Here is a 25,409-nt window from a genome sequence, read left to right on the forward strand (position 1 = left end):
CTCTACCTCTCTCTGTAACTCTGTCTTTTAAATAAATAAAATAAATCTTTAAAAAAGAGAGAGACAGAATAAGGGGCCAGCGCTGTGGCTTAGCAGGTTAAGCTGCCATCTCAGTGCTGGCACCCCATGTAGGCTCCGATTCAAGTCTCGGCTGCTCGGCTTCCAGTCTAGCTCCCTGAAGCATCTGGGAAAGGCAGCAGAGGATGGCCTAAGTCCTTTGGCTCCTGAACCCACATGCGAGAAATGAAAAAAGCTTCTGGCTCCTGGCTTTGGCCTGGCCCAGCACTGGTCATTGTGGCTATTTGGGGAGTGAACCAGCAGATGGAAGATCTCTCTTTCCTTCTTTAACTTTGTCTCTCAAATAAGTGAATTCTTTTTTTTTTTTTTAAATGTCATCCAAAAAAACAAAAAAGAGAAACAGAACCAGGGATTGACCCTGGGTGCTCCAATGTGGACATCCCAACTGGTACCCTAACCATTAGGCCAAACGCCTACTCCTCAATGAACTTTTTGAAGTACCTTTGTATACAAGAATAATTTGTGATAGAAGTAGACTTTGATTTGGTTAAGAATGGACAGATTTAGCAAATCACATTGCGATAAGTGATGATCTATTTGGAAGAAAACAAAATTTGCTAACTATTACTTTATGTTGAAATAAATTCTTTATCAATTAAAAGGAATGTGCACTTAGCCTAGCAGTTAATAACACCCGCCTGCCCGCCTGCCTGTCTGCCCACCTCCCGCACTGACCGGTGTGCCTGAGTTTGATTCCTGGCTCCAGCTTCCTGCCAATGGGAGCAGCTGTGATGACTCAGGTAATTGGGTTCCTGTCACCCATGCAGGAGACCTGGGTGGTGTTCCTGGCTCCTGGCTTTGGCTTTGCCAAACCACAGGCATTGGGGAGTGAACCAGTGGATAGAAGTTCTCTCTCAAGTAAATAAATAGTTTTAAAATAATAATAAAAATACTGATAAAATTTTAAAAATAACTAGAGGCAAATACAGGAGATGATTTTTATGATTTTAGAAGCAAAGAAGACTTCCTAAGTAAGAAACATACTTAGGGACTGGCACTGTGGCGTAGCAGGTAAAGTCGCCGCCTGCAGTGCCAGCATCCCATATGGGCGCCGGTTCTAGTCCCAGCTGCTCCACTTCCAATCCAGCTCCCTGCTATGTCCTGGGAAAGCAGTGGAAGATGCCCCAAGTCCTTGGACCCCTGCACTCGCATGGGAGACCCGGAAGAAGCTCCTGGCTCCTGGCTTTGGACCCGCGCAGCTCTGGCTGTTGCGGCCAATTAGGGGAGTGAACCAGCGGGTGGAAGACCTCCCTCTCTCTCTCTCTCTCTCTCTCTCTGCCTCTCAAGTAAACAAATAAATAGAATTATATAAAAAAAGAAACATACCTAGATGTCATAAAGAAAATCAGATTTACCAATATTAAGAAGCAATAAATTAATCTCTATAGAATGATCTTCTGTTTGGTAAGAAAAAAATTTCCTTAATGAAGAATGTGAATAAGTAATTCACAGAAAAATAAAACATATGAAGTCATTCAACTCCACAAAAATCAAGGTTATGCAAATTGAAATAATATATAATTACACCCTTTTTTAATTGGCAAAACACTGATAACATTCAGTGTTGATGATCAACACATGCTGTTAATAAAAGTATAAGCTGGATGATATGGAGAGGAAAATGCCAATCACTATGATTTGATCAGCACTTGCTGTATAAATGTCTTGAAACACACACTGTATGCCCTAATTATTACATATTAATAAAACAAAGGTATAAAACCCTTGTCGGGGGTTGGCACTGTGGTGCAGTGGGTTAACCACCTGCAACTTTGGCATCCATATGTGTGCTGCTCAGATCCTGGCTGCTCCACTTCTGATCCAGTTCTTGCTAACGTGCCTGGGAAAGCAACAGAAGATGCCCCAGTGCTTGGGCCCCTGCACCCACGTGGGAAGCTTTGGCCTGGACCAGCCCTGGCAGGTGCCACCATTTAGGGAGTGAATCAGCAGATGGAATATCTGTTTCTCTCTGACTCTCCCTCTTTCTCTATAACTCTGACTTTCAAATAAATCAAATAAATCTTAAAAATAAAAACCCCTGTGGAATGTAAAAAAACAAAAATTATCTAAAAACAAAGAGTAAGCAAGTATAATTGTATGAAGACAATTTGGTAGTATTTATTACAATTTGAAATGCGCATGTCCTTTGACCCAACTATTCTATTTCCAAAAATATATTTCACAAAAATAATAGTACTAGTGTATAAATATATATGTATATGAATGGTCCCAGGGTACATTTTAACATCAAAAAACAAGCAGCCTGGAATCCAGTTGAATTATGGACTATGTATAGAACTTAATATAAAAACCCTCAAAATCTGTGTACTGAGTTGAACAGTTTCTCCCCAAAATGTATGTCCTTTATGAAACCTCAGAACGTGACTTTACTTGGGAATCAGACCTTTGCAGATGTAATTAGTTAAAATGATGCCATATTGATACACAGTGGGCCCCAGGTCCAATCTGATGTCTTTCAAAGAGAATACACAAAGCTATATGCACAGACAGATGAGTCATGTGAAGACGTAGGCAGAGTAGCAGTTATGCTACCATTAGCCAAGGGACTGCTGACAACCAGAAGCAGCCAGAAGAGGCAAGGAAGGATTCCTACAACCTTCAAGGGGGAGCATGGATGGCCCTGCAGACACCTTGGTTTCAGACTCCCAGCCTCCAGGACTGTGAGAGAATGAGATTCTGCCACCTAGCCTGTGGTACTTGGTTTCAGCAGCCCTAGGAAGTAATAAAATGTATGCAGCCAAAAATATGTATGAGTCCTTTTGTGTGTGTGTGAACAAGAAAAGAATTTGTTTTACATATATTAAATCTGGGGTGGGTGGGTGTCTGGTCGCCACTTGGGATGTCTGCATCCCATATGCTGAGGTTCCAGTTCCAACTCTCAATTCCAGCTTCTTGCTAACATGCACCCTGGGGCAGCCGGTCATGTCTCAAGTAGTTGAGTCCCTGCCACCTACGTGGGAGACCTGGACTGAGTTCCCAGCTCCTGGCTTGGCCTGGCTCAACCCTAGCTGTGCAGACATCTGAGGAGCAAACCAGCAGATGTGAGGTCTCTGTCTTTGTCCCTCTGCCTTTCAAATAAATAAATCTTAGAACACATATTAACCTTTTTATCTGTACAGACATGGACAAATTCATAAAGGTGTACACCAGTAGTTGCTCGTGGTTGCTTGGGGAGAGAAGTAAGAGGGACAGAGAGGAAAATTTTTACTTTATTAAAATTATTTCTAGAAAATCAAAATTCTTACACATCTTTGTTGCTTTTGTGTGTATGTGCTTTATGGATCTTCCCAGTGACAGTGTCCTCATAGATAATGAAACAGGCCAGGAATATCAACTTTAAACTGTACAGCCAAGGGGCAGGCGCTGGACACCCAGGTTAGGATGCCACTTGGGATACCTGCATCCCTTATCAGAGTATCTGGGTTTGATCTCTGCTCCCAGTCCAGCTTCCCACCAATATGTATCCGGGGAGATAGAAGGTGTTGGCTCAGGTTCCTACCACTCAAGTGGGAGACCCAGACTGAGCTTCTGGCTCTGGGTTAGGCCTGGCCCAGCTCAGGTCATCTCAGGCATTTGGGAAGCAAATCAGTGGATGGGAGATCTCTATCGGTCTGTCTTTGCTTTTCCAACAAAATTTTTTTCTTTTTTTTAAGAACAGAGGGAAGGCTCTTGAAAAGCACCTGATGGGGCGTGCAGACCAGGCTGGTAGCCAGCAGACGAGGAGGGGAGATGATAAGAAAAAAGATGATCACTCAAATGGGCTAGCTATTCCATCCATCTGAGTTTGGGAACACCACACTGACTTCGGTAGCCTGGAGCTCACGAACATAGATAAAGAGGGTGCTTGCATTGGATGGGAAGGGACTGAAAGATGGGAGGGCAGTGAACCATGTGGGGGCAGGGGTTGGGCGTATGTTGCTGGCTCCTCCTCCCCGTCCTATAGAATCCCCAGCAGGACAGAGATGTGGTCAGATGAGCCTACAAAGCTTTTGTCTGACATGTTCTCTATACAACTGGCTGCAGCCACCATGCCACACAGTGAGGGAAATCCCAGCCTAGAAAACAGCCAACCGTGCACAGCCAGCCCAGCTCACACCACCCAGGTCACAACCTTTCTCCAACTACCCGAGGCACCAACTCTCACTTCCTCCCAGCTCTCCTGTTTCTAGCCACCCTTCCTGCAGCACCAGAGAGAAAGGCCAGTGGCAGTTACACAGTAACTTCTTAGCTTTTAATTTCCAAGGCTTCTTTACTCCAGATGTCCTCCTATACCAGCTATTTTAAATTAAAATAATAAAAATTAAAAAGGTAGGGGCCGGCGCTGTGGTGCAGTGGGTTAAAGCCCTGGCCTGAAGTACCAGCATCCCATGTGGGTGCTGGTTCTAGTCCCTGCTGCTCCTCTTCCAAGCCAGCTCTCTGCTAAGGCCTGGGATAGCAGAAGATGGCCCAAGTCCTTGGGCCCCTGCACCCACGTGGGAAACCTGGAAGAAGCTCCTGACTCCTGATCAGCGCAGCTCTGGCCGTTGTGGCCATTTGGGAAGTGAACCAGCAGATGGAAGACCTCTCTCTCTGTTTCTACCTCTCTCTGTAACTCTTTAAAATAAATAATAAAATAAATCTTTAAAAAATTAAAAAGGTGTGGCAGAGAAGAGAAACTCTGCATCTGACGGTTCAGCATAACTCATGGCCTGTAGTCCAGATTCTCACCAGGATGGGGAATCATTACACTGTGGGAAATGTCCAAACCAGTCTCTGACAAAATCTCAAGTCAAGGTGTGAAAACTAGAACCTCCCACCCTCTCTACCAGCTGGGCTCTGCAGAAAAGTAGGTGGATGTGACCCTTCAGGAGGCTGCCTAGGGGCTGGTTCACTGTGGACAACCCTAACATATCCTGGAATTCTCAGTAGGAAAATCCTTCCACACACATATTAACCTGGCAATAAGGAAAAAAAAAATTCCTCCGAGGACAAAAAATTCTCTCTGAGTGAAAAGGAGGGGGAAGAAGAAACAAAGGCACAAGGCCAGTGCTGGAAGAGCAGAAGACTTGCTTGTTTTGCTCACTGCTGGATTCTGAACACTGCCTGCCACGTAGCAGGCTCTCAATAACAGGGAGGGTGTGGGGCTGGGAGCAAATCTGACTTCTCAAGACAACAACAGGAGTAAGTCCTTGGGGAGTAAAAATCAGACAAGTAGACACGGAAATCTAAAAAAGGAAGCTGAGATAAATATCAACTCCTCATTTCTTACATTAGGTTTTTATAATTAGAAATGTATCCAAGGCAAGCCTGTGCCAACCCACAACAAAGCTCCCGTGACCTGCACGGGGTGACCCACTCTGGGAGGTGCTTGGTGCTGAGTCGGGCCAATCTCCAGGGGCTCCCTCTGCACAGCGTCTCTTCTCGCATCCCAGCCCAAGGCAGGGGCAAAGCCTGGACAGTGAAGGTGCCTCCGCCGGGTCCCCTTCGTCGGTGGTAGCACACCTAGAGCCATTTTTGAGCACCATTAAGGAGGGAAGGAAACAAAGAAACCGTTTCGCCAACAGCCTGGCTGCCAGGAGGCAATGCATTTGAGCCATTTCCAAACCACAGACTCCATCTATTTTCATGGATTCTCACTTGCATAAAAACTTGTCTCTAAATATGAGACTTTCCTCAAGTGAGTTAATACCCTTGCACATTAAGTTTCCTCATCTTGGAAAAGGACATAAAAGTCTAAACGACTTTAGTGACTGTTGTGAAGCTGAGAAGTGAAAAATAAAGCAAACGGCCCAGTACCAGAGGACGCGCTTGACCAAGCTGTTATCATCACAGAAGCCATGCTTATTTTGTAAGCAGATGAGGAAGGCATTTTGTGAGGTTCAAGAATTTCATGTTCAGATCCAGGCCTGGACTATTTAAAGCTGGGTAGGTCCTTAGTCCTAAGCCAATGAATGATCCACTAATCCCAACCTCCCTGCCGCTGCTGGGTCTGCTTCAGCCCCAGTGAAGGCCCACAGCAACACAGAGCTCCTGCCACAGGACAGAGGTCCACCCTCTCACTGTGCATAAGAAACTCCCTGTATATGCAGTAGGACCAGGGAAGTAATCAAACTAACTGGCCGAACATGCTGGAACCTGGCATGGCTGAGGGCAGACAGCAGGAATAGCATGGGACAGTGGAGAGAATATAATCAGAGCCAGCACACAAGAGTTCAGGGCTGGACTGCCACTTTTAGCTGGATACCCAATTCTTCACCTCCCCTGGCCCTGATTTCCTGTTATAAACTGGAAGCTTATGCTAGATTAACTCTCAACTTCCTTTTCAGCTCTACACTCAGTGAGACTGTGGAATGGTAAAAGCCAAGGGAATGGATGGCATGAGCAAAGTAGACATAAAGATATCAGAGAGAGAGGAAGAAAAAGAACTAAGAATGTGAGTGTGATGATGGGAACACTACGGTCACTAAGAGGCGTAAGTCAAACATTCCCGAGGATACAGACTTGGAGGATGTGCTGGGCTAAATGCCTCGGGGAAGACCAACAAGGAAAATTCTAACAAGTCAGCAGCCTAGAACAATTCTCTTCAGAAATACAGCACCAGCCAGAAAGAACCTTGTTTCTTCAGGGACTAGGGAGCCGAGAAAGTATTCTGGGGACCTGGTGGAGAACGTGGACAACTCCAAAGTCAAACTTACAGCTGGGCTCTTCAGGTACAGCAGTTAGCTACAAACCACTCACACCAGAAGCTGAGAGCGCAGACTCTGGAGACAGAATGCCTGGGTTCAAATCTTGCCTCCATGACTTACTAGACTTGGGGACTTGGCCAAGTGACCTAACCTCACTGTGCCTCAGTGTCTTCTTCGGTTAAATGGGCATAAAACCTGAACCTGCCTCACAGAACATTCTGAAGATCAACTGAGCCCTTTGAGCAGGTCAGGCACCTGGTAAGTAGTAAACACTAAGTAAGTGTCAGCTTATTTACTTCTTTTCTGCCACAGAGTAGGATGTTTACACGAAATCACTGCAAAGTCACTCATTGTCCTCATTAAAAAAAAAAAAAAATAGTAGCAGGATTTTCTAAGGCCTCAACAGAAAAAGAAACACAATTCTGTCGCCTTTTTGTTCCCTGGGTGGGGTCAGGAAAAAAAATCTCCCCCTAGTGGTGGTGCCTCTAACACATCCTTGAGGTCCCAGGTGCTTTCCATTCCCAAGGCCCCCCAAAGACCCTAGGGGCCTCACACAGGCTGGCACCAGGAAACCACGGGTCTGTGGGGCTTCCTCTGGAGAACCAGAGGCACCACCCCCCAACCCCCAGCATTTACCTTAAAGGTACTGCTGTTAGCCTAACTTGAAGGCAACCATTTTTTGGTACCAGGACATTAGCAATGCTATATCTTCTTTACTTCTCCTGCCCTGTTATAGCCCCAGAGGTTTCCACCTCTTGCCTCTTGCACCTAATCTCCTCCATGTTTTTCTTTTCTTTTCTTTTTGACAGGCAGAGTGGACAATGAGAGAGAGACAGAGAGAAAGGTCTTCCTTTGCCGTTGGTTCACCCTCCAATGGCCACCGCGGCTGGCGCGCTGCGGCCAGCGCACCGCAGTGATCTGATGGCAGGAGCCAGGTGCTTCTCCTGGTTTCCTATGGGGTGCAGGGCCCAAGCACTTGGGCCATCCTCCACTGCACTCCCTGGCCACAGCAGAGAGCTGGCCTGGAAGAGGGGCAACCGGGACAGAATCCGGTGCCTCGACTGGGACTAGAACCCGGTGTCCCTGCACTGCAAGGCGGAGTATTAGCCTAGTGAGCTGCGGCGCCGGCCCCATGTTTTTCTATTCATCTTATACCATGGTGCATTCTTTCCAGATGCTATGCAAAATGCTGTTAGTGTACTAACATATCTACAGCTTCCCAGAATCATCACACATAGGAAAATACGGCGCATCGACATTCGCATTTACAAGTAAGAACAGCACTTTCACAGAATCAACAACATTCATGAACTAAATCAAACCACACCCTTCCAAGGCTCTCTCCTGAGGACTGAGCTCCAAGGACTCATTTGATTTCCATCTGCAAGGCAAAATTAATATGAAGTAGACCAAGCAAGCTGGCCTGCTGACAAGACACCGGTGGTTCCTCAATTTGGAAAGTATGACTTGGAAAAAGAGCAATCAGGGCCAGCGACCACCCCACGTTTCTGTGAAGAGTTACCTTATAGGACAGCACAAAGAAAGTAAATGGCATCCCCCGGGTCCTGTTTACTTCACCCCATGTGCCATGGAACGGAAGTTGCCTCCAGGGAGGCTGCGAGGGAAAGACTGTCAGGACAGCAGAATGCTGTGTCTGAGCTGGCTAACACACTTCTCTGGCTCTTTCCACCACATGTTCTGGTCCTGCCAGAGAGGAGTGGGAAACTGCATTTCTTGAGTTCTGTGCATGACACTTCATCAACCGTCTCAGTAAATACAAGGAAGTTACATCTGTAATCTAAAAACTAACTAGGGACAGGTGTTTGGCACAGCAGTTAGGCTACCACTTAGAGTGCCTAGATTCAGGTCCAGCCCCACTCCCTATTCTAGCTTCCTGGGGCCAGGCCAGACCAAAGTCAGAATCAATCCAGGTCTCCCACATGGGTGGCAGAAACCCAAGTACTTGAGCCATCAGCTGCCGCCTCCCAGGATTAGCATCAGCAGAAAGCTGGAACTGGAAGCAGACCTAGGACATGAACCCAGGCATGCTGACAAGGAACCAGGCATCCCAAGTGGTGTCTTAACCACTGTGCCAAACACCTGCCCCCAAACCTGGACTTTTTTTCTGAAGACTCATTTCCTAAAAGTTACCTTGGATTTTCAAGATTTCAGAACATCATTACAGAAAAACTTTCGCAACCCATCTTTGATATTAATATACACATTCCTCTGTACAGAAAGGTAACTATTGCCAAAAAATAAAATCCTCATAACATATCCCTCTATTCCCTCTCAAAAAGTAAAGTTCAAGTCTTACCAGACGTTAAACTAGTCTCAAAAGGAAACACTTCAAATGACTTGTCAGGCTAGACCTCCTAAGCTGCCAAAGACACACTGTTAACAAACTTAAGTGTTTGCTAAATTCAAATTACTAGGTAAAACTGATACACTTTCCAGCACCAAATTAAGTGAACCACGACAGAGAGAAAGACTAAACAGGGAGAGTGGGATAGACCTGGACAAAAGCCTCATCCAATAGGCTAAAGACTACTAAAGGATCTGGTTAAAAGCAAGCTGGGCTCAGATGCTTTCAATAAGTGAGCAGCTACGCATTAAATATCCAGGATAGAAAGGAGTCACAAGAGAAAAGGACAGAACAAGGCACAGTGAAACCCTTCTTATGTGCAAACACACTCATCCCCACTATGTGTGCTGTGGAAGCAGAGTCTGTGCTTTTGGCTCTACCAGATGTGTTTCTCTGGCAACTTTCCTAATCTCTCTCAGCCTTAGTTTCTCAACCTGCAAAATGGGGCCAATAAAACCCATCCCATAGAGTTTTAGTAGGGGCTGAATTAAATAAGGCACATTAGGGAGGGCATCTCTCAGCAGACAGAAACAGGATTTCCTTTTCAGTCGCAGCCTGTGTCAAGAACACGATCTCACACACAGCGAACATTGCATTCTACCTGGAAAGGCTCTGTCTTCATCTCCCCCACGCAGAGGAACGCCCTTATTTTCGGGCATGTACTTCTTGGTAATGGGTAAGGACATCAGCCGAATGTGATGGATGAGTGAGCGCCAGGTGTGAGTTCCGGAAAGCACCGGTTCAGGTGCTAATGCGCTAAAAGGCTGAATCACAAAGTAGGCAGTGAGCAAGATTAATCCCAGGGTTACAAGGACCTACAACAAAAGACAGGAAAGGAATTAATAACAGTACCAGCAAACAAAATACCTTAACGCCAAGAAAAACACACAGGCCTCTTCTGCTATTTTGGATGTGCCTTAAGTTCCAATCCATTTTCATAAATGAGCTGTTTACATTCACTTCCCGAAAGCTCTGAGAACTATCAGGACCACAAAGCTCACTAAGGTTCTCTCATGCAGTCAGGGGCTCTGTCCCACGCTTTTTAAAAAAGTACACAAAAAGACAGTGTAATCATATGCACACAGCTTTCATCTATGACAGTCAACAATATAGTCAAATGTCCCAGGAACACAAGGTAATACGGCCAATCTATTGATAGACAAACCAAGGCTCAAATGGTGGAATCAGTCAAGAGTAACATCTGGAAGGAACACAACGAAGAGTCTGCACTCTGCCTAAGCGAGTCACAGCACATTTTTACCTTATACACAGCTATAAGGAGAGGATACTGGGGCGGCCCCCTCTGAGGTTCATTCTTTTCCAGCAGCTGTCTGATAAATTTTTCTATTGCCTTCTCAGACATGCCACACTGATGGCCTGTCTGTCTCACCAAGTCAACAGTCTCTGCAAGTTTGTCATAAATGCTGAGCTCATTGGCAGCAAGATCCATGTCTTCGAATACAAAATCCCTGAGAGAAAGAAAATACGTGTGAAAAGAAAGACGGATTCTTGAAAGTACATCTTCCTCAAAGCTTCTTCTTTTGAAACAGTGCTCTGGGCCACCTGCGGGGAAGGACCCACGGTTACGGTACTAGAACACTCAAATACAGTGAGACACGTGAAGCTGCTGTGGCACAAGCCTTTCCAGGCTCTGAGTGGCGGCTGGGAGGAGCCGACAGAGCGCGTCGTTCCCAGCCCTCTGAGGGCGCTGTCTCCAGCGCGTCCCTGCTGGATCTCCGAAGCACTGAAGGCACCCAGCCACACTCCCGAAACCGCTGCTGGTCATTCAGAATAAGGGGTGGAATGTGAGCAGTGCTGCTGGCAAATTATTTCCTTCCAACTACACCAGACAGACCTTTCAGCAACACAAGAGGAGGAACGGTCACCAAAGGTGAGATTTACTTTGAGAACACGCTGGTAAGCTTCGCTCCTGGAGAACAGAGATTTTACACAACACAAAAACCACGGCACGGGAGTTTCTCAGATCATACAGCTTGCTGTCCTCATGCTTTCCCACAAGTGCAACTTTAGACTAGGAGGGGTATTTTATATTTTATATACCTAAAAGATCTAAGATCTAGAACTAATTTCAGAATTAAATTCATATTCTCATAGTTTTTCAGAGTGTTTCATAGTGGCCACAAAATAACAGGTAAGAACTAAAGTGGCAAAAGGACCATTTGGAAAATGAAAATAAATACTAACTCTTTTCAAAAAGTATTTGTGCTGGGTCACCTATTTGTTTAGCCTAGTAGTTGGGAATGCTGGTTAAGATGCCCTCATTCTATCCCGGCTCCATTCCTAATTCCAGCTTCCTGTTAATGCAGACCCTGGGAGGCAACGGTGATGGCTCAAGTAGTTGGTCCACAGTGGAGACCTGGGCTGAGTTCCTGGCTCCCAGCTTCAGGCTGGCCTGGCTAAGCCCCAGCAGCTGGAAGCATCTGGATAGTAAACTAGTAGATGGGAGTTTGTCTCTCTCCCTCTTGAATTAAAAAAAAAAAAAGAATTAAAAAGTGCTTTTGATACAAAACACTATTTTTCTTCATAAAGGAACAACAATGCTTAGTTTCTCTTCCTCTGTTTGTTTTCTGTGGGGTATTTTGTTCGTTTTTTTTTTTTTTTTTTTTTTTTTTTTTTTTTTTTTTGAGGCAGAAAGTTCTCTTATCCCATATACTTCATTCCCAAAGTGCTTCTAACCTCACACAGCACTGACATGTACTCTTTCAGTAAGATGCTGCCACCTGTAGGGTAGAAGATGGCAATCATGTCACTGCAAGAGAGAAGGGAGGCGCTGCAATGCCACCACCCAGAATGCGTCAGCGTGCCTCTTCTGCAGTAAAACAAAAATGCCCAGGTAGGGAACACAGAATGGTACAGCCACTGTGGAAGACAGTTTGGTAGGTCATCAAAAATTTAAATACAGGGTTGCCATATGACCCAGCAATTCTACTGCTAGGTATGTACCCAAGAGAACTGAAAACATGTCCACACAAAAACTTAAACTCAAATGTTAATTGCTACATTATTCATATTAGTTCCAAATGGAAGCAGTCCAAATGTCCATGAACTGATGAATGAATAAACAAAATGTGGTATATCCATGTTCATATCACAGAATACTATTGGAAAATACAAACCAAAATTAAAAATTAGAAAATACACAGGCCACAACATGGATGACCTTGATAACATGATGCTAAGTGAAAGAAGACTGCCATCAAAAACCATGTACTATGATTACATTTATACAAAAAGCCAAGCATTGGCAAATCCAGAGAGAGAGTAAATGTATTAATTAGTGGTTGCTTAGGGGAAAGAATGAAGCGAATGAGGAGTGAATGTAAATGGGAAAGGTGTTCCTTTCTAGAGTGACAAAAATGTCCTAAACTTAGGTTATGGTAACAGTTACACAATTTTATGATTATACTAAAAGCTAATGAATTGCATTTTAAAGTTTACTTTTTTTTTTTTTTTTTTTTTTGACAGGCAGAGTGGACAGTGAGAGAGACAGAGAGAAAGGTCTTCCTTTTCCGTTGGTTCACCCTCCAATGGCCACCGGGGCCGGCATACTGCACTGATCCGATGGCAGGAACCAGGTGCTTATCCTGGTCTCCCATGGGGTGCAGGGCCCAAGCACTTGGGCCATCCTCCACTGCACTCCCTGGCCACAGCAGAGAGCTGGCCTGGAAGAGGGGCAACCGGGACAGAATCCGGCACCCCGACCGGGACTAGAACCCAGAGTGCCGGCGCTGCAAGATGGAGGATTAGCCTAGTGAGCCGCGGTGCCAGCAAGTTTACTTATTTTTATTTATTTGAAAGGCAGAGCAACAGACACACAGAGATAGACAAAAAGAGAAGAGAGATCTTCTATTCACTGGTGGTTCACTCCCCAGCTAGGGCTGGGCCAGATGGAAGACAGGAGCCATGAGTTCCATCCACATCCCCCAAATGGGTAGCAGAGCCCCAGGTACTTGAGCCATCCTTTTCTGCCTCCTAGGGTACATATTATTGTTTCAAGATTTATTTATTTGAAAGGCGGTGACAGAAAGAAGGAGGGGACACACACACACACACACACACACACAGAGAAATATTTTCCAGTTGCTGGTTCACTCTCCAAATGCCTGCATCAGCCAGAGCTGGGCCAGGATGAACCCTGGAGTCCAGAACCCCATTTGGGTTTCCATGTGGGTGGCAAGGACTCAAGTAGCTGGGCCATCATCTGCTGCCTTCCCAGGCACATTAGCAGGGAGCTGGATCGGATGCAGAGGTGCAGCTTGAACCAGGACTCCAATAGCAGGCTTCCCAAGTGGCAGCTTACCCTGCTATGCCACCACACTCATTCCAAACAGTACATTCTAAAGAGGCAAACTTTATGGAACGTAAGTTTATTATCTTGATAAAGATGTTTTAAAATTATATATTTATAGAATTTAAAGGTATTCATTCTTGTGTTGCATTCATTATATGACACTGTGTTCCACCCCTCCCACTGCTAACCACCAGACTACAGGAGTAGGAGGTATCTTACATATTCTTACTACGGTACAGCGTCCTGTACATATAGCAGGCATTTGATTACATGTGTTAACAAAAAATGAGAAACTCGGCGTGTGGGGGGTGAAACTTACAACACAACGGAATTCTTTTTGAGATCCTCCTGTGAAAGGTTCTTTCCAGTAGACTCTCTTAAAGCATGTGCTTAACCACCGCAAACTATGTGTTAGTGTCCATAAGCAGGACAACCGTTTTAGGCTGTCCAGGTCAGATGTCTTAATTTCCAGTGGGTGAGATGAATCTAGACTACCCAGTTGTCTCCTGAACCTCATCTGGACCTCATATACTCTCTACTCAGTCATTAGCAACCAGGAGGAAGGATTGCAAAAGATAAACAGCCTTACTAAAAACAAACAAAAAGCAAAGAAAAACAGAAATTAAGATGTAGCATCTCCAACTAATAATAGGTCAGGAGTAATCATCTCTGGGAGATGAGATTATATTTTTATTTCCTTTGTGCTTTTCCATATTTTCTGGACTTCTGTATTAATTTAGTAATCACAAAAATCCCACAGATACTCTTAAGGAACATAATCGGGCACAAAATGAGTCAGAGATTTGCAGTGACGAATGGCCTGGGCACCACAGGGAAGAAACAAAGCACGGTTTGCCACCCATGCTGAGCGTGACGTTCTGGCTCCCCACGGAGTTGGATCTGAAATGCTACAGCTACAAAAAACAGAAGCGGCACTGCATTAGGAGAGAAGAGGCCTGAGTTTGGGGCTACGCTTCACCGATCAATAGCAAAATAGTCTGTTTTTATTTATTTGAGAGACAGAACTCCCACCTGCTGGCTCACTTCCCAAATGTCTGCAATGTTGCAAGTTGGGCAGGGGCTGAAGCCCAAAGCCAGGAGCGGGAACCCAGCCCAGGAAGCCTGAGTCAGGAACCAGAGCCAGGAAATGGACCCAGGTACCCTGATGTGGGGACACAGGTGTCTTAACCAGACAGTCTTAGCTGCTGGGCTAAACGATTCTGGCTAAGTCACTTTGTCTATTTCCTCACCCAAAAACAAGATACTGGACCACGGGGTCTTGAAAGTCTCCTGCTCTAAAAATCTGTGAATACACAAGGAAGGAACTGAAGACTTCGCGGCCTACTGCTCCTGCCCCAGAAGCCAGGCTGTGTGCGCGGCACTCCAGAGACGCTGCTTCAGTGCCTCGCCGCCAGGATGCCAGCTGTGGGACTCACTGCATTTCACAGATTTCACTAAACAGAGAGCTTTCCTAACTGGCCAGGATGTGAACCCAAGTGTGCCTGGCTCCAGGGCTCTGCTGTGCTTTACCCCTTATTCACGCTGCCTCCCCAGCCAGGGATTTTCCTACCCTGAGCTGCCCGTTCTGAGAACACCACATTCACACCCTGATCATCCCTCCAAAGTGGCTGGGAACTGAAACTGACCTACGACAGTGATGCCTGCAGAAAGAGCAACATGAGACCTTATTACAGTGTTTCCACATCTTGGCTTTCTGACCAGGATTCCTGAGATAGTATGTTCCTGTTTAAGTTGGAGACACTTTTATTGTCACACAGAGGGACACTACTGGGATCCAGGTGGACATGTTAAACTAACAACAACAAAAAAAGTTTGCCCCTTTAAAAAAAAAAAAATCAAACGCAAAGCTACAGTGAAAACATCAAGCATGAGGGGCTGAGTGACGTCCACCGAAGCTTGAAGGGATTCATTACCTCCGGAAAGAGGGTCCGACTCTGGCAGAAGTGAGCTTTGCCACAGGGGGACGTTCAGAGGAGTGGCTTAAACCTGCAAGGGCATAGGCAGGATCACTAGATTTATAAAAACCAAGGTATCACGCAGCACCCTGGGCATACAGCAGTTCCCCCTTACCCACAAGGAAAACATTTCACAACCCCCAGTGGGTGCCTGAAACTGTGGCAAGTATGGAACCCAACATATACAATGAATTTTCAGGTATATAAGCCTTTGATAAAGGTTAATTTATAAACTGGACACATTAAGAGCTTAATAACAACTAACAGCACAATAGAGCAATTATAGCTAAATAGAGTAATAGAAGTTAAGTGAATGTGGTGTCTGTCTGTCTCTCTCTCTCAAAATATTTTACTACAGCATACTCACCCTTCCTCATGTGGTGGTGTGAGATGATGCAATGTCCAAGTGATGAGATGAAGTGAGGTGAGAGGCGCGGGCGTTGTGACAGTGTTAGGCTACATCAGGTTACCCACCAAAAGTACTGCAATAGCAGGGCAGTTAACCTGATGACTGGGATAGCCAGCAAGCACTTAAGACGGTACTGTAAGCACTGTGCAGACTCTAGACAAAGGAACGATTTAGGGCAGCATTCACTGCGTGTGAGACTTCATCATGCTGTTTGGAATAGAGTATAATTTAAAGCTTAAGGACTGTGTGTTTCTGGGATTGCCTATGTATTACTTTCAGACTGCAGCTGACCATGGGTAGCTGAAACAGTGGAAAGCGAGGTCTCTTACACTGAATACCTGGAAGTGGGGTCCAGGCACAGAAGTTTTCAACCCCCTTCTCTGCTGACTGAAAGCATCCCTTGATTAAGAGACACTTAAAACAGCAGTTCTCAAGTGGGAGTGACACTTGGCCAGTCTGAAGATATTTTTGATCTCAGATATTTGTCCAAACTGGCGGGGTTACCACTGGCATGTAGAGGGTAAAGACTAGACACCCTGCAAGGCAGGGGACAGCCCCACACAACAAAGCTCACTCAAAATGGTACAAGTGCCCAGATACGAAAATCCGCCTTCAAGAGAGGCCCATGGGAGGTAAGCCGGAGAGCTGTTGCACTTCTGAAATCAGGACTAGGATGAACTGACCGCTCTAGATGGTCTCCACAACTCTCCCGGGTCTCAGGCTAAGGACCAAGGCAGGGGCACATCTGACACAACTCGGATAGAAGTGACGAATAAAAATGCTGGCTGAAGCTGTAAACAGATTAAGGGTCAGACTAAATGTAAACCTCACGTGTGCACTGCTTACTAGAGAATCAATTCCCCTACTGATACATGTCCTGGACATGGAGGTCACAGTTTCCGAACTATGCCCGGGGGACGACTAAGACGCGACACTGGTTAGAACACAAACCAGGCCACGCTTTCTGCAGCTCCTAACGTTTCAAAAGTTCACCTGGATACGTCCCATTCTTCATCCAGAGTGACACCAGACTCTTTTCCCCCTACCTGGCTCCTCAGCATTATACTAGCTATGCAGTATGGTGCGCATTCTTCTGTATTCATTCACCTTCATTGAATATATGTTCTACTAAAGGGGGAAATATATTTCCTATATTGTATCAAAAACCAGTAAGCAAACGTAAACATCATACTTAAAGGAAAAAACTAGTAAAACATTAAAATGATCAATATGAATTAGAAGTAATCATTTTAATGATTTAAATGCAATAAGCACTTAAAATTCTAAATCAAGGTACATTGTTGGTAGGAATGCAAATTGTACAGTCACTATGGAAAACAGTGTAAGTTCCTAAAATGAATTAAAAACAGAACATATAAGAGAACTACCATATGAACCAGCAATCCATTTCCGGGTATATGTATCCAAAGGAAAAAAATCTGGATCTCAAAGATACAGCTATACTTCCATGTTCACTGCAACATTATTCACAATAGCCAAGACATAAAAAGAACTCAAATGTCCATGGATGGGTTCATGGATAGAGAAAATGTAGTATATACATATAATGGAATAGTGTTTGGTCTTGAAAAAGGAAATTCTGCTATTTGCAACACTATGGATGGATCCACTGAACAATATATGCCAAGTGAAGGAAGCCAGACAAAAGAGAGACTATATTATGCCACTTACATGGGCAACCTAAAATAGTTAAATCCATAGAATCAGAGTGAAATGGTGGGTGTGGGAGATGGGAGCAGGGGAACAAGGGGGTGGTAGTCAAGGAGTACAATTTCAGTTATGTAGATGACTAAGTCCTAGAGAACTACAGTACAGCACAGGGCCTAAGCTAACATTTTACTGTATACTCATAAAAGAGGCCACAGCACATTTTTACTGTTTAGAACGACAAATCAGAAACAGAAAGGCAAGAGCTGGTGGCGCAGATTGAGGTGCTGGTATACACTTGTCTCTAAACCCATCAAGTGCACATATGAAATATGCGCAGCTTTTTCAGTCATATCCCAATTAAACAAATTTTTTTAATTTGCAATCAAAGGATTCTACCCCTTCTGTACTTTATCATCAATCGAATCTAATGGCCCTCCTGCACATCTCGTTCCAGTGAGACCGCCAGAGCACGTCCTCCCTTCACGCTCTGCAAATATGCCGCTTTGAGTTAGGAGAGAAAACAACCATCATGTGGACACATCCTCAAGTCTACATTCCCCCACACCCCGAAGTTCTTATTTTAAAAATTTTCTAACTTCTAGAAAAACAGAAATAATCTAGTGAACAGCTGTCTTAGATCCTCGCTTAGGCCCACCAATAGTTAACAGTTAGCCAATACTTGTTTTCTCTCTCGCTCTGTTTCCCAGACCCATTTGAAAGTTAGTTGCAACACATCATGAAATCATTCCTAAATATTTCAGCATGAATCTTCTAACCACAGTATTCTATATAACATTTGAATACCTGGTAAAATTAAATAATTCTATAATGTTACCTAATATTCAGTCTATAGTCAAATGTTCCTATTAAAAAAAAAAAAAACACACACACATAGTTTTTTAAAAATCCAGGATCCAGGGGCCAGTGCTGTGGCACAGCAGGTAAAGCTGCCACCTGCAGTGCTGGCATCCCATATGGGTACTGGTTCAAGTCCCAGCTGCTCCACTTCTGATCCAGCTCTCTGCTATGGCCTGGGAAAGCAGTAGAAGATGGCCCAAGTCCTTGGGCCCCTGCACCTGCGTGGGAGACCCACAAGAAGCTCCTGGCTGCTGGCCTCAGATCGGCCCAGGTCTGGCCGTTGCGGCCATCTGGGGAGTGAACCATCAGATGGAGGACCTCTCTCTCCTTCTCTCTGTCTGCCTCTCTGTAACTCTGCCTTCCAAAAAAAAAAAAAAAAAAAAAAAAAAAACCTTAAAAAAAAATCTAGGATCCAACTCCAACATATTGCAATCTGGCTGCCATGTCTCTTTGATCTACCTACATATACAAATTCCTGCTTCCTTCTTTTTTGGTCTTTCTGACACTGACATATTTGAAGCAGGAAGTCTCCACATTTTTAAATGCACCTCTATCTACTCCCATCCTCATCTTTTCCAGTTTCTACTCTTTAAAAAAAAAAAAAAAAAAAATCCTCGCTAGATTTCCAGTACTCTGCCCTCCTGTCTCCACTGAGCGATAAGCTCCCAGGAAGGGGCTGGGGGTGGGTTGAGGGAGGTGGGGACCCTCACTCACTTTGTTCCTCAGGTCTCCATTCATTTATCAATCTGCTGGAATCATATTTCTGACCCTCTCATTCCACCGTTTCTGCTCTAAGGTCACCAATGACTTTCTAAATACCAAGCCCAAAGGACAACTTCAGTTGTGACCTTATCTGACCTCTGTGCCGCAGCTGCCACTGCCGCCCATTATCTCTCCCGAGAACTCTCAACCCTTGGCACAGTCCTCTTGCTCTCTTGCCAGAGGCTGGCATTCACCGCAGTTGTCCTTGACCTTCCCCCTTCCCTCTGCCCTTCTACCCGGCAGCTGTTAATGACTCCCCAATGTCTTCTCCAGTCTAGAGTTCACCGCAGAGCTCAAGACCCATCTACTTAACCACCTCCCACACTCAGACCAAATTTCCCATAGTTCCCTATACCTAATGTGTCTATAACTGAACTTAGTGTTTCTCCCTTCAACCCATTCCCCCTACTGCATTCATTTTCCTAATGGAAACACCAGTCCTCCAAACAGGAAAACCTCTTTTCTTCCTGTCTCTTTCCCACCACTGAAACTGTCCCTAAATCCTCATGATTCAACCTTCTAGAGAATTCTCATAGCCATCGTTGCCTCTCTAGCTCTGCCAACATTAAAGGCAGTCAAGGGCCTCAACATCCCTCCACGGGCCACCAAAGACACGGTTACGCTTCTTGTCTCTAGTCCATACTCTATGCTATCCACAAGCTGTTTTTCTGAAGCACTTACTGGTTCACGCTAGAAACCTTCCAGGGCTCACCATCCTCTGCTGGAGTACAGTTCAGCATACGGCAAAGAACACAGGCGCTGGAGCTAGAAAAAGCTGGAAGCAAATTCTAGATTTCTCTAAGTACTCTGTGGCCCTGAGATACTACTTACAATTAGCCTTGGCGTGTTTATTTATAAAACCAGGATAATTATGTCTACTCCAAAATTTTAACAGGATTCTACAACGTTATAGAAAACATCTGTTCCAATTTCCAGACAAATTAAATACTTAACTGTTATAAGATAAAGTCCAAATTACTTACCGTAGTCTTAAATGCTCTGGTCACTGCCTATCTGTTCAGTCTCATTTTCTATTAATCCTTTCTGTTTCACAGCTTTTTGCTTTTGTACAATCAAAAGCTTTTCCTCTGCCTAAAAAGTCAAACTCTCCAAGCTTTGTCCAAAAAGTGAACTCTTGAAGACTCTGACCTCGAGTTTTCCCTTTGAACCTTATACAACTCTACCCCTTTGTAGTACATGTCTGTCCCTACCTTCCACACTAAATTGTGGGTTTCTTTAAAGCAGAGATAAAGGGAGAAAATAACAAAACAAAAAGCTAGCAGACAGGTAAATTCATCTGATATTAAATTGGATTAAGGTTGGACAAATTTATGGAATGGATCTAAAGTGCTCTCACTGACTGTAACATAGGCTTTAGTCACTTTACTTCAAGGCTTTTTAACGCCATCAGCCTGATGAGAGTTTAGGTGAGCAGGAATCAGTACTCGGATCTTCTTCTTGGTGTCACAGAACTCCTGTGGGGGGACAGGGACTCAAGGCCGGCCTTAAGCCCTGACAGGACTAACTGGGCCTCTTTCTGGCACACACTGGGCCACACGAATCTCCATGCAAAACTTCATTATAGCAAAGTCGAATTTAGCTACTTTAAGAGCCATATTATTCCTTCACTGGGAGACTGTGAGAACTCCAATGGAAATTAACGAATTTATTAAGGGAGAGCCCTCTGCAGAAAATTCGATGAGAACCACCGAACGAGCAATCAGAGAAGTCAGAATATTACGCATCCGGGAGCAGTATCTATTACAAGGTGACTGATGACCTAACGCTTTTTTAAAGACATATTCTCGAATACCAGGGCTATGCGGACTCTCAGAAAATGCACGACCTTCAGGGTTAATAATCTCGCAAGACCACAGCACACGGGACAGGGGAATTTTCTTGTACAAACGCCTCATCTACTCCTGTCAAGACACCACAAGTCATGTTCCTTTCTGAGATCCGAGGTGTCGGCTTTATCACAGAACAGAACCATGATAAAAGAAAAGAAAGGACTTCCCCCTTGACAATGACTACGAAAAGAGGTTTCAGAGGGCCGGAGAATCTACTTTCGACGTATGTGTACACAAACACACACACACACACACAGAGGAAGCCATCCAAAGGACAGTGCAAGCTGGACTTCACCAACACGGCTCGTGCTGGGCCCTGCTGTGGCCGCGTTCGGCCGTCCCCGGCGGAGCCAAGCAAAGACAGAGAGGTCTGGGGGAGCCGACCCCGAGGGCGCCGCCTGGGGATGCTGTCAGTCCACAAACCCCCAGAGGCTCCGACAAGCCACCAGCTCTGGAGTCCAGGGTGAGAGGAGGGGCGGCGCGAGGATGGATGTCACAGACGGGCACAGCAGCGAGGCTGTCACCGGCCGGCCTCCCCCCTCCCGGTCTCGGGCCCCACTCACTCACATGCGGGCCCGCGCCCCCTCGGGCTCCTCCCGCCTCGGGGACAGCAGCCGCCGGGCGAGGAGGATGGGCCGACCACTTCCTGCTTCCGGGACCGCAACCCGGAAGCAACTCCCACCGCAAGGGCGAGGCCGCGCGCCCCAGGGTAGCTCCGCCCCCCCAGCCCCGCGCTTCCGCCGAAAACGGCGGCGCGACGCGCGCGGGAACGCGGGTTCTGGCTCCCCCTGGCGTCCCTCTGGGGCGTGGCTCTTCTTCCTCCGTCGTGTTAGGCCTTGCTGGCGTCTGCTCCACACAAGCATTTACCGAGCCCCCTGCTACGTGCCAGAGTGTGTTAGGCATGAAGGGGTGAGAATGGGGGGGATACATACATGTGCAGCCGCCTCGCCCCTCTGGGCGCCCCTAGTCTGAGAGAACGGCCTGCAAACAAATCACTCAACTTGAGACTTGACCGCTAATTATGGAGGACTTACTCTGTGCCGGACGTTACTGTGTGCTTGGCATTTGTGAAACCGCTTCAACAACCCTGCGACATAAATAGTCCTCATACACACTAGGCGGGTCAAAGATGAGGAGCGGTGGGGTCAGAACATGAACCCAGACTCTTAAAATATATGAAAGGCAGAGTGAGAGAGAAAACGATCGAAAGTCTGGTTCACTGCCCAAATGGCCTCGCAGCCAGGAGCCTGGAGCTCCAACAGGGCCTCCCACGTGGGTGCAGGGCCCCAAGGACTTGGGCCATCTTCCCACTACTTTCCCAGGTGCGTTAGCAGGGAGCTGGATCAGAAGTGGAGCACCTGGGACTCGAATGGGATGCTGGTGTCACAGGCTGTGGCTTTACCCAAACCCTGCCATTCTCCTTATCCTGCTATGTCAGTAGTGCCAAAGCTTTTAACTGCTGTTTACAAGAAATTGCAAACAAAATACAAACGCGTTCAGAGTAATAATTCCACAGCTACAAAGGCAGTTTGATAATGATGCAGGGGTGTTTGCATCAATAAAATGGTATAAATAGACCAAAAACAGAGCCAAACATATGTGGACACTTGATCTATGACAGAGATTCGAAGGAAGGGTAATGCTTTCAACAAATGGTGCTGGGTCAACTGGATATCCATATACAGAAAAAATGAAATCTGCTTCCTACTTACGCAATACTCCAAAATAAATTCTAGGTGCATTATAAACCTTTTTTAAAAAGATTTATTTTAGTTATTTGAAAGGCAGAGTTACAGAGAGAGAGAGAGAATCTTCCATCCGCTGGTTCACTCCCCAAATGGCCACAACAGCCAGGGCCGGGCCAGGTCAAAGCCAGGAATCAGGAGCTTCATCTGGGTCTCCCATGTGGGTGCGGGGGCCCAAGCACTTAGGCTGTCTTCTGCTGTTTTCCCAGGCACATTAGCTTGGAGCTGGATTGGAAGTAGAGCAACCGGGACTTGAACCAGCACTCATTTGGAATGCCCATGCTTCAGGCAGCGGCTTAGCCCACTACACCACTGCATTGGCCCCATTGTAAACCTTAATGAGAAAAAATTTCAAAGCTGCTTTGTCCAGTACCATCTCCCTGGGAGTGACTATTGAGCAACTGAAATGTGGCTAGTCAGAACTGAGACGTTCTGTAAGAGAATTACCATGTAATACCATGAACTATATTAAAATGAGAAACTTCTTGGGGTGAGTGGACTGGTAGTTAAAATGCCAGATAGGGTGCACACATCTCATGTCAGAGTTAGAGTTCCACTCCTGCTTCCTGCTTCCTGTCATGAACCTGGGGAGGCAGCAGGTAATGGCTCAAATGGTTGAGTCCTTGCCACCCATGTGGGAGACCTGGATTGAGTTCCTGGCTCCTGGCTGCACCATGGCCCAGCCTAGGCTGCTGTGAGTGTTTGGAGTCAGTAGATGGGAACTCTGTCTGTCTCTCTGTCTCTCAAATAAAAATTTTAAAAAGATGTATTTATTAATTTGAAAGGCAGAGTTACACTTGCACTGAGCCATGGTGAGGCTTGCCTTTTTATCCCCCCACTGGGGTAAGTGGGTGGTGAAGGTGCCCTGGTGTGTCACCAATCACAAGCTCATCCTTTGGGGTGTCACCAGCCAGATGTTGGTGCCTGAGTGTGACCAATGATGTTTTAGGGATCTTGTGGGTGTGGCCAATCATGGTGCAGTAGTAAGGGTAAAGTAATGCAGTAGCCAGCTGGTTGCTTCTTCTTTTTTTTTTTTTTTTTTTTTTTTAAGATTTATTTATTTATTTGAAAGTCAGAGTTACACAGAGAGGGAAGGAGAGGCAGAGAGAGAGGTCTTCCATCTGATGGTTCACTCCCTAGATGGTCGCAACGGTCGGAACTGCGTCAATGCAAAGCCAGGAGCCAGGAGCTTCTTCCAAGTCTCCCACGCGGGTGCAGGGGCCCAAGGATTTGGGCCATGGTCTACTGCTTTCCCAGGCCATAGCAGAGAGCTGGATTGGAGAGGAGCAGCCAGGACCAGAACCGGCGCCCATATGGGATGCCGGCGCTTCAGGCCAGGGCATTAACCCTCTGCACCACAATGCCGGCCCCGGTTGGCTTCTTCTTATCATGTAATGTCCCCCAGTCCTTCTCAGGCCTCACCACCTGTGTCTGTTCTGACAGATGGTCTAGGCAGTTCCTGGTGCTTAAGTGACCTTAGCTTAAGTAACTCCATTTTAGTTTTGCTTAGCTTAAGTAACTCCATTTTTGTTTTGCTTTTTCTGTCTCTTTTTGGGTTAGCGGTGCTCTGTAACTCTTTGGGACTCCTGTGGGATTCCCCACACCCTCTCCTCTCTACACTCTGCTCCAGAACAGCCTGGGAAACGCTCTCTGACTCTTCTAATTCTTTATAGGGCTCCAAATCTACAAAGGAGAAAAACTCCTCCCAGCTTCTGGTTAACTCCTATTTATTTTCTGGATCGCTGCAGCGAAGTTCTGACGTCCAAGGTTGCTACACTCCAGCCAGCGCTCAGGAAGTGCTGGGAGCCCTCCCTGCACTCCCCAGAATGGCAGTTCTCCTGCCCGCCTCCTCCAGATGGCTTCTTCAGGGCAAGCGCTCCTGTGACACATCTCTGTCCCCTAGTGCCTAGGGGTTGGCAGGTCCTCAGGGTTTAGGGAGAAGTAGCCTCGATGTCGCCTGTAGGTTTTCAGACATCAGAGAGACTGGGAATGGGCATTTTTGGCACAGGCCTAGGAGGGAGAGGATTCACAAGGAGGGAAGCCATGAGCACAATCAGGGAGCTTGGAATGTGGATCTGGGTAAGGCCACGGCTACTTATGAAAAAAAGAAAGAAAAATCTATAAAGGTCAGTTTGGTAAAGCCAAGAAGGCCTTGAATGCTAGTTCTTGAATCTATGGGTAGTGGGGAGCCACTGAAGGCTTTTAAGCAGGAATCTGATATGATCAGAGCACATACCAGATTCTTCAGAAAGTTCATAAAGTCTGGCACAACAGCTCATGCACCAGTTCTTGAGTCCCGGCTGCTCCACTTCTGATCCAGCTCCCCACTAAGGTGCCTGGGAAAGCAGTGCAAGATGGCCCAGGTACGTGGAGCCCTGCACCCATGTGGGAAACCCAAATGAAACTCCTGGCTCCTGACTTTGGCCTGGCCCAGCCCTGGCTGTTGCAGCCATTTGGGATGTTGGCATCACAGGCTATGGCTTAACTCACTTCACCACAATGCTGGTATTTTTATGAGCTTTTTGAAGTACTTTTGTTCATCTGGTGGGAGCAAATTGGAAGGGGAAAAATTATAAGGTGGGAAATTCAAGGGAAAACTGGCTTTGATGATCTAGTAAAAGGAATGAAAGATGTGAAACCACTTAAATTATTTCCAAGCTGTAACGTACCTCTGATAGGCAGCCAGTAGGGAACGGA

General features: G+C 46.0%; 1 protein-coding gene across 4 annotated transcripts in view; it reads right to left on the minus strand.

Annotated features, from left to right (window-relative positions):
* Positions 1-21,661, minus strand: part of C5H6orf89 (chromosome 5 C6orf89 homolog) — a 38,698-nt gene extending 17,037 nt beyond the window's left edge. The window contains exons 1-4 of one of the 4 annotated variants that reach the window (XM_070074137.1): positions 21,535-21,634; positions 15,376-15,448; positions 10,391-10,598; positions 9,731-9,944 (exon numbers count right to left, since the gene is read on the minus strand). In XM_070074137.1, the coding sequence (XP_069930238.1) occupies positions 9,731-9,944; positions 10,391-10,579 (403 nt within the window). In that variant the 5' untranslated portion in view covers positions 10,580-10,598; positions 15,376-15,448; positions 21,535-21,634. Of the gene's footprint in view, positions 1-9,730; positions 9,945-10,390; positions 10,599-15,375; positions 15,449-15,784; positions 18,967-21,534 lie in introns of those variants that run through there. The other 3 variants (XM_070074135.1, XM_070074136.1, XM_070074138.1) reach the window with 3 other exon arrangements.
* Between the last annotated feature and the right edge of the window lie 3,748 nt (positions 21,662-25,409).

The sequence above is a fragment of the Oryctolagus cuniculus genome, chromosome 5, assembly GCF_964237555.1.
Source record: "Oryctolagus cuniculus chromosome 5, mOryCun1.1, whole genome shotgun sequence".
NCBI classification, from domain to species: domain Eukaryota; kingdom Metazoa; phylum Chordata; class Mammalia; order Lagomorpha; family Leporidae; genus Oryctolagus; species Oryctolagus cuniculus.